The 13,695-nt window shown below is 56.5% G+C and overlaps 1 protein-coding gene across 6 annotated transcripts in view; it reads left to right on the forward strand.

Moving 5' to 3' along the window:
• The window catches only part of CD6 (CD6 molecule), a 40,682-nt gene extending 36,916 nt beyond the window's left edge, over nt 1-3,766 (forward strand). For 4 of the 6 annotated variants that reach the window (XM_045485425.1, XM_045485424.1, XM_045485422.1 and 1 more), the window contains 4 exons: nt 1,326-1,397; nt 1,495-1,749; nt 2,053-2,160; nt 2,673-3,766. In XM_045485425.1, the coding sequence (XP_045341381.1) occupies nt 1,326-1,397; nt 1,495-1,749; nt 2,053-2,160; nt 2,673-2,737 (500 nt within the window). In that variant the 3' untranslated portion in view covers nt 2,738-3,766. The remainder of the gene's footprint in view (nt 1-1,325; nt 1,398-1,494; nt 1,750-2,052; nt 2,161-2,672) is intronic. The other 2 variants (XM_045485426.1, XM_045485423.1) reach the window with 1 other exon arrangement.
• The last annotated feature ends 9,929 nt before the right edge of the window (nt 3,767-13,695 follow it).

Below are 13,695 nucleotides of genomic sequence, written 5' to 3' on the forward strand. Positions count from 1 at the left end.
ACCCCTTCTGTGTCCCATTCTGCCCATCAACCTGGCACCCTCCCCTCCCTTCATGGGCAAGCCCAGCTTGAACCTCTCAGCCGGCTTTTCCAGCTTTCCTTCCCGCCTGCTGGGGATAGGATGAGGAAAGACAGTGCTTAAGGCAGGGCCCATGCAATGCTGGAGGTTAGAGCACAGAATCCCATGCCTGTTGTGAAGTCCCTTGGGAGCTTGTCAGACATTCCCCGGTTCTCCCCAGGACCCACCATATAAGCGAGGATGAGAGTTTGGCTGTGTGTGATGGAGGTCCCCAAATGACAGCGTCCTCTAAGAAGTCGGCAGGGGCCCAGGCTCCTCCTTTCTTGCCACTGTGCAATCCCTAAGCTGTTGCCCTTGTCCACATGGTCCAGCGTGGCTCACTACAACATCCACATTCTGGGCAGCAGGACGGGAAGGGAAGGTGGGGCATGCCCTACCCTAAAAGGCAGGATGCCAGAGATGCCCACATCACGGCCACCCACATCACCCCGGCTGGAACTTAAGCCCCCCCAGCTGTAAGAGAGGACGACAGACGAAACCTCTGTCCCAAGCAGCTGTGTGTCCAGATAAAGGCCAGAGGGGAGAATGGATATTGGGGACCACCAGTTGTCTGTGCCCCACCCGGCACACCAGGGCCTATGGGGTGGGAGGTGGGTGATTCCACTTCTGCTCTGTGCCACAAATCAGCATTTGGGAGCCACCGGGATGAGGCATCCTTAGAGCCCGGGATTCTGAGCCCAGGCACGTAAGAGGCAAGACCAGGAGTCCAAAATCCTGTGACATTGTGACGGAAATTCAGGGGTACCGGTTCTGAGAGAGCTGACGGCAAGGTTCCAGACCCTCAAGTCCTTAAGACCCAACAAATCCACATCTCTCCAGTTCTGAAACAGGGAACTGGATGTAAGCAAGGCTTCCACTCTGGAAAGTTCTAGGTGCTCCTAGAAGGCACCGCCTGCCCCTTTCCTGCCCACAGTCTCCAGGGCATGAGCGGAGGGCCCAGGACTCTTCCTGTTTCCTTAAGGAGGAGGAGGGGCAGCTGGCAGGCCAGAGAGGCGTGAGGCACTGGGGTCTCTGGCCAGACGCAGCCTGTCCCCGTGCTGGTTAGAGATTGAGGTTTGGGGTCTGGCTGGACAAGAGCCTGGGGTGTGATGGGAAATTCCAAGCCCCTCGGTACCCCTGGGCTTGTCTTCCTCCACTGTTCAGCCTCAGGGCCCCCTCCCAAGTCCCGAGGCCCACCCACCCCTCCTCCGGGCTCCCAGGACCAGGAGGTGGACCTTCACCCCTCCTCACCACCGCTCTGCTTGTAGATTCCCAGCGGCACCGGGTCACGGAGGAGGAGATCCAGCAGAGCAGGTTCCAGATGCCTCCCCTGGAGGAAGGTGAGTCGGTGATACGGGACGTCGGCCCCGACCGAGTTGAAAGCCCCCTTGATACATTGCCGCTTCTTTCCTCACCATCCTCCCTTTCCTGGCCCAGGACTTGAAGAGACGAGTGCCTCCCAGGTCCCATCCGCCAGGGCTGGACACTACGTCGCAGACACGCCCTCCCTGGGCTCTCAGCGCCACCCAGGAAGCAACAGGGGGTCCAGCACGTCCTCCGGGGAGGATTACTGCAACAGCCCCAGTAGCAGGCTACCTCTGTGGACCCCTCAGGTGTTTTCTCCAGAGAGGAGCCCCTTCTTGGAGCAGCCCCCGAACTTGGAGCTGGCTGGCTCCCAGGCTACCTTTTCAGGTAAGCTGGGCCCAGGAAGACTCTGCGTGTACCCCAGCCTCCCATCCCGTAGCCGGCCTGGCTGGAGGAAGCGTGCAGCCAGAAGCCCTGAGCCAGGCTGAGTTCGGGATCCCAGCCCCAGCCCTGCGGCCACTTGCTGCGTGACCTTGGGCAAGCCTCCACCCCTCTCCGGACCTTCATTTTCTTATTCGTGGTCAAGCCAGGGACTTCACTCTTGTGCGTCGGGAGGGCCTCCTAGCCCTGGCAGCTCGTGAGCTGGCTGTCCCCAGGCAGAGAGTGACCGGCTCTGGGGCTTTCCGGCAGGGCCCTCGGCTGACGACAGCTCCAGCACCTCCTCCGGGGAGTGGTACCAGAACTTCCAGCCTCCCTCGACGGACCAGTTTCAGTATCCAAGTGCCAGCGGCAGGGGAGGTGGGTCTCGGAAGGGGGGGGATGGTCAGGGGCAGCGGGTGCACACGTAGGGGGAACTCTGGATCCATCGGATCCATCGGCCCAAGGGGAAAAGAAAGGAAGTAAAATGAGGCGGTGGGGAACATGGATGGGGATGAGACAGAGAAAGACTCAAAGAGTGCCTTGAGAGGAAGTGAGCTCCCCATTAGCGGAGGCATTCAAACAGAAGCAGCCGATGGTCCCTTGGGGGGGACACTGAGGTGGCGGGCGTCTGCCAGCACTCAGTCGCCCAGCTCGTCCTGTGCAAACTTGGGGACTGTAGCCCTACACCGCACAGACGAGGCTCTGCCTTCTGGGCTGACAGGCCAGCAAGGGAGCTGGCCGCGACCAAGAACACACAACGGGAGTCTCGTCACTGCACACCGCCCGGCATCACAGGGGAGGGGGCGGACTCGGACCCGCTCGGCTCCGTCCCATGGGGCAGGAGGGGCGGTGACCAGCCTCCCACTAACCCGAGCCCCCTGGCCACACAGGATCCCCCAGGCCCCAGCCTGGTTCCACTGGCAATGAGGACTATGACGACATCGGGGCATCCTAGGCCGGGCCCACGAGAGGCTCCGGCGACTCCCTTCCGCTGGACTCCTGCTCTACCTGTCCCCGCTCTCCCACCCCGTCCTCCCAGCTCGCCACCCCCCCAGGGGGCTGAGAAGCCTCCCCGGGAGAGATGCAAGGAAAGCCCTCACCTTGCACCGCTCAGTCTCCGTCCATCAAACAGAAGCTGCTGGCCCAGCCCTCCCCCGGCCCCAAACAGCCACAAGGTGGAGGGTGCTGCCTCGGAGAGGTGGTGAGCTCTCCGTCTCAAGGATGAACGAGCCGCCTGGGCCACCTCTCAGCAGGCTGCAAGGAGGGGCTGAGCTGAATGACTCCTGAGGCCCCTTCGGGTCCTCGGGCGTCTACGATGCGTTTGCTTCCCCGGGTTCTCAGACAACTCCGGGCCCAGAGGTGCTGAGAGAACAGAAACAGGCCCCGTCCCAGCGCTGCCCAGGGACGCCCCATGTGCAGGGGCTGCTGGGCTGCTTCGGCAGGTGGATTCTAGGCCTGGGGGTGGCACACCCACTGGCCCAGGTTGGCAAGGACCCGGGCACGGAGTCCAGCCTTCCTGGGAACCGCCAGCTGACCGCGAGCGGGACGACTGCCCCTCCCCCACGACCAAGGTGCTGGCACCCGCAGCCAGCCCTGCCTCTAGAGACCCTCGGAGCCCACCGGGGCACAGCCCTGTTCTGCGGTGACCGTCCCTGGACAGAAGATCCTTATTCTAAGCTTCCCATGGCTTACGACGATGACCCTAGCCCAGCTCCCCCATAGACCCAGAGCTGGGCGCCAGTGCCCACGGCAACAGGAGGGGCCCAGAGGCTGTGCGAAGTACCTCGCGCCCATCTGTCTGCTTGGATTGCTGGGAGCTTCCCCGAGGAGCCCAGGAATACACAGTGTCGCACCCAGAGCCACAAACACGTCCCGGCAGCCTCCAGAGAAAGGCCCGAGGGCTCGGGGCCGGCTGCTGGTGTCCTGTTCCGAGTGTCCTGAGATTAAAGTAATTGCTGAATAAAAATGGGGCATTGAGTGACAAGTCCTTGAACTCTCGCGCGTGCGCACGCGTGTGTGTGTGTGTGTGTGTGTGTGTGGAGGGCGGGACAAGGTGGACACAGACATGCCCGTGAGGGAGGTCAGTGGCTGCGTCCCTCTCTTCTCTGCCCCACTCGGCCGGCGCTGGCTCAGTAGCTCCACGGGTTTCCACGGCAGGGTCATGTGATTGACGCTCAGAGCTGCCGCCCGGCAAAGAATCGCTCCCAGGCCCGGGGGAGTTGAAACGAGCCTGGCATATGCCCGGAGGGGACGGGTTGTGGCGTGGCTTCGTACAGAGGAATCCTTTTCCTCCGTCGGCCCAGAGGCAGCGATTTGGGCCCAGTGGCAAGGGCCAGCGGCTGGCTCTGCCCGGGGCTCAGGTTTCCTCCCAGAGCGGGCATATGGTACAGGAGGCTGGGCTGTGGGTCCTGCCCAGCGGGGCTGAGGGGGGCCTGTTTTCCGTTCACCTGTCCCAGACTTGGAGAGAAAGCGAGCTCTCCCCAGGGCAACTGTCACAGGATGTGGTTCCCGGTGATGGCCCCCTTCTGGCCCTCTGAACCCTCCCCAGCCTTCGGGTTGAGGTGGGGGGGGGGGATTTCTGGGGGAGGAGTCAGGGCCGGGGTGGGCCAGGACAGAGTCCCAGGGTGGTTTGTGAAAGTTTTTTGTTTTTTTGCAGCCTGGGTTCAAATCCCGTCTCCTCCCTGTGTGGCCTCTGGCAAGCCACTCGGCATCTCTGAGCCTTTGCTGTGAAGTTCATCTGGAAAGGGGGCATGGCAGTGATACCACACAGCTGGCGGCAAGGGTTAGAGGCTGAGTTCTTTCTCAGTGGAGGTGAGAGAGCTCCTTAAAAGGAGAGAGAGGGGGAGGAGAAGAGAAGACAGCCACCAATCCCTGGGTCTTAGCACCGTCTCGTTTTCCAGATGAGGATGCTGAGCGCCAGGAGGGAAAGGACTCGCCCAAGGTCACTCAGAGCATTAATAGTCAAGTCACAGTTCAGCCCTATCCCACCTACGCCCCCACCCGGCCCCCGCCGCCACCCAGGACTCAGACAGGGGGCTGTTGACGCCCTCTGAGTTCTGGCTCCTCTCTGACGAGAGCCACCTCCCCATCCCCGGCCCCTTCTCTGCCCACACACACCAGTCTAAGAGAAAGTGGGAAGCTCTGAGACGTGTCTCCCTTGCCCCCTTGTAGCCTGGTGGCACCAGGGTCACACGCATCAGGGGGACTTTCTGATGGCTAGGGTCCAGAACCACAAGGCCTCCTGCGCTGGGTGATGGGGGCTGCTCCCACAGCCGGCCTTCCGCAGCCATCTCCTTGCCTCCGGGGGATGTGGAGGGTTCCTTATGGAGCCAGACTGCGCCCGGAGTGGAGAGGCAGAGATCCAAATGGCATCCAGCTTCGATCCGAAGAGGGGAGGGGGTGGGAGCCTGGCAGGGAAGCGTCCCTAACATAAGCTGGTGTGCTCACCGTCCACTCTTCAGAGACCAACCATTACGATAAGCCTCAGGGATCTGGGAGAGGAAACACCAAGATGTTAAACGGATGTGGCAGCCGCATCCCAATTTCAGAAACGTCGATACAGCGGGAGGGGCTGTCTCCAAGCACGAAGGCACGGCAGGAATTCTTCGGCTCTGCAAGCCAGCGAGAGAATGAGCCCCGGGAATGTTCGGGGGGGGGCCCGGAGAGTCCCTGACCCAGCTGGAGGGAGGCCATCCGGAAAGACCTCGGCAGGGTGGGGATGGGGGTGGGGGGCGCTGCTGCCTGAGCTGGGCTGTAAAGGATGAGTAGGAGTTTGCTGTCTGGGAGAGGAGAGGAAAGGGCATTCCAAGTCAATGCAATGGCATGAGCAGAGACAGCACAGGAAACCAGGTCGCTCACAAGGTAAAGGGCGGTCCCGCCTGATCAGAGGCTGAGGACAGTCAACTCTCACACCAACTCAGTTTTGTTGGTAAGAAAACCGAGGCCCCGACGGGTTAAGTCAAATGCCGGAGTCACACAGCTAAAAAAGCGGCAGGTTTTACGGGCTGTCTAGCTTCAGAGTCTGAGCATTAACCATGGCACTTCCGGTGGAAACCTATTCTTGTCCCCGTGCCCCCTGGAGTCACCCTGCTGGGCGCAGCCAGAGCCCCGGCCCGGCTCTGAGATCTGGAAACCTGCTGGGTACTGGGACTCCGTGCTCATTCCCCGGGCACCTGTGTGGAACCAGGCACAGAGAGGAGGGAGACTGAGCCCTTCCCTTGCGGAGTTGAAGGTCTCTGCGGCAGACACACAGAGACCAGTAGCCACAGTATGTCACCATGGATACGGTGGCGATGGCGATGGCGGGGGGTGAGTGGCATTTGCTACGTGCGAGGCTTAAATCATTTCACGTAATCCTCCTACGAGCTCTTTGAGAAGGTGATATCCTCCCTAATTTACGAAGAAGGAAACAAGGTCCAGAGAGGTTAAGTGACAAGCCGGAGGTCACACAGCTCGGCAGGTAGTACGACTTTTCTACCTAACTCGAAAGCCCCAGTGTGAAACCAACCATTGCACTGCACAGTGAGGGCCCACCATGGCCATATTTAACCCACACAAACTTCAGTGTATCTGCCCGGCAGCAGAAGAGAAAGGAAAGGAACGATGGAGCCCACAGTCCCCCTCAGTGAACAAACACCCGGCGGGAAGGAGGGAGGCGGGAGGGAGGAGCCGGGGGGCCCTCTGTTCCCTCGGACCCTGAGAACAATTCATCACCTGGGCATCCTGCCACATCAGATAAGACTTTAGTTACTAACAACTAAACCTTCGTGCATAGTGGGCCCGAACACAACCCCCCACCCCCCCTTCATCTGGGTCAGCCAGCGCCGGAGGGGGAAACATCTAAATTGGAGACGATGCACGACAGACTCAAATACGGGAGAGCCTTCCTAACAGCGTTTACTTTTCCTCTCCCTTCTTCCAGCCCTCTTTCTTTTTCCCCTTCCTTCGTTTTCTTTCTTTTTTTAAAATTTTTAAATGTTTATTTATTTTTTGAGAGAGAGAGAGAGAGAGAGAGCACGAGCATGAGTGGGGGAGGGGCAGAGAGAAAGAGGGAGACACAGAATTCGAAGCAGGCTCCAGGCTCCGAGCCGGCAGCACAGAGCCCAACGCGGGGCTCGAACTCACGAACCAGGAGATCATGACCTGAGCCGAAGTCAGACGCTTAGCCGACTGAGCCATGCGGGTGCCCCTTCGTTTTCTTTCTTTTAAATAGTCACGTGGTTCAAAACTCCAAACAACATACACATGCATATCATTAAAATCTTGTTACCCACCCATCCGCCCTCCCCCTCCTCCTGCCCCCTTCCCAGGTGAACAGTACTGTTTCTGTGATACAAAGACAAGCAACTGTGAATACCTCTTGCTTCCCCCACGTCCCTGCTTATTAAAAACACAAACAAACAAACAAACAAAAACCAAAACCAAAAATGGCATTCTACCCACGGTCCTAGGCTCCTTGCTTCTTTTCACTTCTTTTTTTTTTTTTTTTTTTTTTTTTTTCAACGTTTATTTATTTATTTTTGGGACAGAGAGAGACAGAGCATGAACGGGGGAGGGGCAGAGAGAGAGGGAGACACAGAATCGGAAACAGGCTCCAGGCTCTGAGCCATCAGCCCAGAGCCTGACGCGGGGCTCGAACTCACGGACCGCGAGATCGTGACCTGGCTGAAGTCGGACGCTTAACCGACTGCGCCACCCAGGCGCCCCTCTTTTCACTTCTTAAAGCATGCGAGAGAATTCTCCCGAGGGATCTTTGAGAGTAACGTTGACCATATTTGAGTTTTGTCCCATGTGCTAGTCAAGCATACGATCTCTATTTCATGGGTGACTCCAACACAGTGCTCCAGGGGGCTGTGCAGACAGAGAGGAAGAAGCCAGTAACTTTGATGGAAAGCTGGGGAAAGCAGGACAGAGGAGAGAACAAATGAATTGGCCATTGAAGGATGAGTAGGAGTTGGATGGACAGAAAAGAGAGTGAAGGGTGTTCCCAGAGGCAACATGTGTGGAGCGTGTTGGCTGAAGTGTGGGGAGCAGGGAGTCTACTGCACATGGGAAGAAACACTGGGGAGCATCTCAGAGGGTCTATAACCTCAGCCAGGGGTTCAGTCGTGGTCATCCAGGCACTGGGGAGTCGTGAGTAGTTTCTAAGGCAGGGAAGTGACCAGATGAGACGGATGCTCTAGAAAGATCACCGTTGTGAGGTGGGGGTGGGTTGGAGGGAGACCAGCTGGGGGGTGGTCACTGAACACTGATGGCCAGGACTGGGGGCTGGAGAAGGGTCCCAGGACGTGGAGAGTGAGCACATACACGGGAGATGACTTTCTGACACCGTACCCCCAGCCACAGTGATAATTATGATGACAGTGACAATAAAACAGCCTCCACTCCTGGGATGCCTGGGTGGCTCAGTCGGTTGAGCAGCTGACTTCAGCTCAGGTCATGATCTCAAGGTTCAAGGGTTCGAGCCCCGCACCGGGGTCTGTGCTGATGGCTCAGAGCCTGCTTCAGATTTTGTGTCTCCCTCTTGATCCTTCCCCCTCTCATTCCCTCTCTCCCTCTCTTTCTCCTTCTCTCTCTCTCTCTCTTTTGTTCTTAAAAATGAATAAACATTAAAAAAAAATTTTTAAAACAGCTTCCATTCCTGAGTACTCTGTCAGGTGCTGTTCTGGGCATTTTCCAGGTACTAACACATTAATGTTCTGCAAGGTATTAATATTTATCTCCATCTCACGGCTAAGGAAACCAAGGCTCGGAAAGATCCAGAGTTTTCGCCAGAGCTGTCCGCTGGTCATGGTGTGGCCGGGCCGTGGCTCCCCCTCCACGTGGCCTCTTGAGGTGGGACGGGCCAAGCTAAAGGCTCATTTCTGTGCTTACTGATCTGAATGCCCAGCCAGAGAGCACCATACCACTTACTTTTCAGGCCTCGCAGCTCATTTGCATCCTCCAGGCATTTGGGGGACCCTGAGGGCTGAACCCAGAAGGAGGCCTGGGCTCGATTATCCTGCCAGAGGCCCGTCCCTGGGCTGCAGCATGTGGCTCTGAGGTCACTCCCAGGGACACGGGCTCTGGCTTCCCTGCCTTGCTGGGATCCGAACTTTTCCACTGGAAACCTCAGCCCCAGAGTGCATCTGCCAAGCCCTGCTCGGGCCCCCATCCTCCCCGCCGCCCCGTCTGCGGTCTCCCCTTCCACCCCTCCCCTGGAGGCGGGCAGAAGTGGCCAGGGCCCCGTGCGGCTGCTTGGCGTGGGCCTCTCTTGGCCGTGGCCCCAGACCCCCCGTCCTGGCTTTGCGAAGATGGGATGGAGTCTCCACAAGGCGGGGGGAGCAGGGGAGACCCATCGGGGAAGGGGTAAGTTCAAAGTCGCCCCAGTGGAAAGTTCATCTCCCACCACATCCTTCAGCTGTTTACCAGTTTGACGCGGTGCTGGCATCCTGACATGAAAAGAGGCTCACCCCTCACCAGCATCGTCGAGGAAGGACCGAAATAGCAACAGAGGAAGACAAAGAACAGAGAGACAAAGGCGGGGAGGAGGGAGAGAGTGCGTGATGAGACAGAGAGGAAAGTAATCCGGAGGCAACGTGGGTCGCAGCTGGCAGACAAAGCTGACTTTATCCACCCCCCCCTCTCCCCTGGAGCAGGGCACTGTCCTCTGTCCCTTAGCCTTGGGCGTCCCTTGGACCTCAAGGGCCTCTCAGGGCAGCAGGATATTTGAATCTCCATTGTCTTCCAGGTGAGAAAAGTGAAGCCCGGAGAAGTCATGGGACTTGTTTGAGGTCACCCAGCTAGGACCCGGATGGAGAAGCCAGTCAGTAGGCTGGAAGGAGAAAGGAAAGACGATGGAAGAGTGGAAGGCCTGGAGAATGAGACGGGACGGGTTGGAGGCCCAGGAAGGATCTCGAAGCATCTTCTCTTGGGGAGGGACTGCCCCCCACCAAGAGGACCCCAGCCCTATCCTGGCTGAAGGCAGGTGTCTCTTCCTGGCTTCTTCTCTCCAGGCTCACCCCCCGCCCCCCACCCCCACAAGTGCAGAAGGAGAGAGGAGGAGTCATCCTCCAGCCATCACTGCCTTCTGAGCAACCCCCTCTGCCTGTGGGGTCTCCTGCCCGCCCCGCCACGGCAGAGGGGGGCCAGGCCCTTCTCGACCCCCTCCAGTCTCTCACAGCGGGGAGAGAAAAATGATCCCCATCTGTACCCGCAAACACATTCTCCCTCATGGACCTGTGAGCCACACTCCACTCGAGCATGAACATGGGGTCCCACTCCCCTCCCCACCCCCCGCCGAGGCCTCCCCTCTGAGGTGTGGCCACCCCTCTCGTGGGCTTTGCTCGGCCCCCCGGGGCCTGGCGTGAAGGCAGGTGGAGGCCTGCTCTCCTCTGAGGAGATGCTAACATAACTGGAGTCAGTAACCCCCAGCTCTTCTGAGTGACTGAGATGTAGCGATACCTTTTGTCACACGTCCACGACAGCCACCCTCTTCTCTGCACCAGTGCCCCGACCTCCCAGGGCTTCCTCCATTTCCCTCACTCCTTCTCCTTCCCGGGAGCCTGCAGGACCACCCCAGCTCATACCCACACCCCTGCTCTGGCCAGAACAGCCTATCCCTGGAGAAGGTCCCTGTGGGGTCTCAGGTGACACAAGACCATCTTGGCCTTCTGTCCCCAGGCCACCTACTCTGGGGATAGTTAGTGCAGGACCCAAAGTAGGCAGGCCATCCTGCTCCTCCAACATCTGGGGAACACTCCAGAGTGTGGGGGAGGGGAGGGGGGTGCAATAGCTGTGAGTCTGAGGCTGCTGAGATACCTTCCTCTGCTTCCAGAAAACTCTCCTATCCACATTCAAGTCTTCCTGCTGCCTTGTTGGGCTGTTTCCTCCATTCTCCACGTTATGAACCATTCGTTCAGATCTGCGCAAGCCTTCCCCCCCACAGCCGCTGACCAGCACCCAGGAGGGAGCCCAATGCCCTCATGCCTGCCCCCCGAGGCTGAGTTTCCGCCCAGCGTGACCCACAGGCTCTAACCCAGCCCCCCAGGCCCGAACCCCCCCGGAGGGGACGAGGAGCCAGGGGCAGAAGGAAGTTGATCGAAACCATCAGCATTTCTTAAACCTCAGTTTTCCGTGGGTCTCCACGGTCTTGTTTTATCGGAGGACCATTTGTTCTCTGGTTGGTTAATGTGGGCGCGTCTCCTTTTATCGCCATTGGCTGCATCGCGCTCCGCAGATACGTCTCATTTGATTGCGATTCTCAGTATCGCGCTCCGCAGATAGTGCGTGTTTTACAGACTGAAGGTTTCCTGGCCGCCCAGCAACAATCAAGTTTCTTCATGTGCACACTTTTCCAAAAGCACTGGCTTCACTTCGTGTCTCTGGGTCACATACTGGTCGTGCTCAGAACATTTCGATTTTTTCATTATTGTTATAGTTGCTATGCTGGCCCGTGATCAGTGATCTTTGATGCGACTGTGGTACCTGGGGGCACCGTGACCCGCGCCGTGCAAGACAGCGAGCCTTATGGATAAATGTACGTGTTCTGACCCCTCCGCCCACCAGCCATTTCGGTCTCCCTCCCTCTCCTTGGGGCCTCCCTGTTCCTTGAGAGGCAACAAGAGTGAAATTTGGGAAATGACTAAGCCCACAACGGCCCAGAAACCTTCAGGTGAGGAAGACTCAGTGCAGCAAACCTGATGGTCTCATTTTAAGAAATTGCCTCCAGTCACCCCAGCCTTCAGCGAACCACCACCCTGATGGGTCAGCAGCCAGCAACATCCAGACAAGACCCTCCACCAGCAAAAAATGATAACTCGCTGGACTCACTGAAAGCTCAGGTGACAGGTAGCAATTTTTAGCAATAGTTTAAATTAAGGTATGTACATTGTTTTTATTTTTAGACATAAGGCCGTGGCACTCTTAATAGACTATAGTATAGTATGAACATAACCTTTATATACACTGGGAAACCAAAAAGTTCATTTGATTCGCTTTATTTCAGCGGTGGTCTGGAACGAACCTATGATATGTCCTACGCATGCCTGCAATTTTTCTATAGATGGATTCACAGTTTTGAAAACGTAAATGTAAAGGAAATAGCCGTTTTGCAAAACATCGACTGTGTGCTTCTCAAAAATACTAACATCACCCAATACAAAGTTCCAAGACATATTTCAGACCAAAGGAGCTGAGGAGAGAACAACTGAATTCAAGCTGTGATCTGGGATTTCCTTTCGCTATAAAGGACATTACTGGGGCAGACGGAGAAATAGGAATGATGTCTACAGTTTAGAAAATAGTGCTGTATCCAGGGACGCTTGGGTGGCTCAGTCGCTAAGCATCTGACTCTTAATTTCAGCTCAGGTCATGATTGCACAGTCATGAGATTGAGCCTCGCGTGGGGCTCTGTGCTGAGTGTGGAGCCTGCTTGAGATTCTCTCTCTCCCTCTGCCCCTGCCCCGCTTGTGTGCGCTCGTGCACCCACACACGCTCTCTCTCTCAAAAAATAAAAATAAAGGAAAACAAAGAGAATCAGCTCCTCTCTACCTTCAAAAAACAATAGTGTTGTATCAGTGTTAACTCCCTGATTTTGATATGTGAACTACGGTTAATGGAAGAAAATATTCTTGCTTTTAGGAAATACACACTAAAATATTGACGTATTTAGGAGTCAAGGGACAGCCTACTTTCAAGTGGTTCATAAAAAAAATTTTCTGTTTGGGAAAGGGGTTAGTTAGGGGGAGGGGGTAATTAAGTTGTAAAATATTAACATTAGGGGATATCCAGCAATGAGCAGTTTCCAGGAATTTCATATGTTTTTTTAAAAAATTTTTTTAATGTTTACTCATTTTTGAAAGACAGAGACAGAACACAAGCAGGGGTGGGGCGGAGAGAGAGGGGGACACAGAATCTGAAGCAGGCTCCAGGTTTCGAGCTGTCAGCACAGAGCCCGACATGGGGTTCGAACTCACAAACCGCGAGATCATGACCTGAGCTGAAGTCGGATGCTCAACCGACTGAGCCACCCAGGCACCCCTATATATATATATTTTTTTTAATGTTTATTTATTTATTTTTGAGAGAGAGAGAGCATATGCACGTGCACACAAGTGGGGGAGGGGCAGAGAGAGAGAGAGAGAGAGAGAGAGAGGGAAAGAGAGAATCCCGAGCAGGCTCCGTGCTGCCAGCACAGGGCCCAACGCAGGACTCGAACCCGTGAACCGTGAGATCGTGACCTGAGCCAAAATCAAGAGTCGGACACTTAACCGATTGAGCCACCCAGGCACCCCTCTTTATATTATTCTTGCAGCTTTTCTCTAAGTCTGAAATTGCTTTAAAATGTAAAACACATTTAAAGGAAGCATTGTGTTGCCAATGTGAGGGGGAAACCAGTATCACTCCCTACAAATTGAAGGTCATTCTTCAAGGGCAACGCCACTCCTCTTGCTAGATACATCAGTCAGCTGAGTCTGAGCCTAAGACCCGCCTGTTCTTGGTTACATGTGGGGATGGGCAACAGAGGGGAGGTGCAGGGACGTCCTCCCGCTGGCCTGAGGTGTTCCTGATGTCCGAGAAAAGCTGGCACAGGGCTGACAAGGGCATCGCTTTCTCAATCTGTGATCTGATGGTATTTAGAGTCCTGTCCTATGGCTATGAGCTCAGGGACACCCATTTCATGACAGTTTAATGGGCGCCCTCAGGGCCCTGGCCCTGAAAGAAGACAGGGTCCCTGCCCTCAGGAAGCTCACTGCGGGACAGAGACACTTATGGGCAGCACTAGAATGGAAAAGTGTCCGGGTAGGGCTCGCTTCTCTGAATCCAGTGCTCCTGAAGTTTCCAGAATCCAGAGGCGGTGACCCCGGGGCCAGCAGGTGCCAACGGAGCAGGCACACAGCAGCGGGCACTGGGAGCTGGAGAAGAAAAGAGAAC

The sequence above is a fragment of the Leopardus geoffroyi genome, chromosome D1 (assembly GCF_018350155.1).
Source record: "Leopardus geoffroyi isolate Oge1 chromosome D1, O.geoffroyi_Oge1_pat1.0, whole genome shotgun sequence".
Taxonomy (NCBI): Eukaryota; Metazoa; Chordata; class Mammalia; order Carnivora; family Felidae; genus Leopardus; species Leopardus geoffroyi.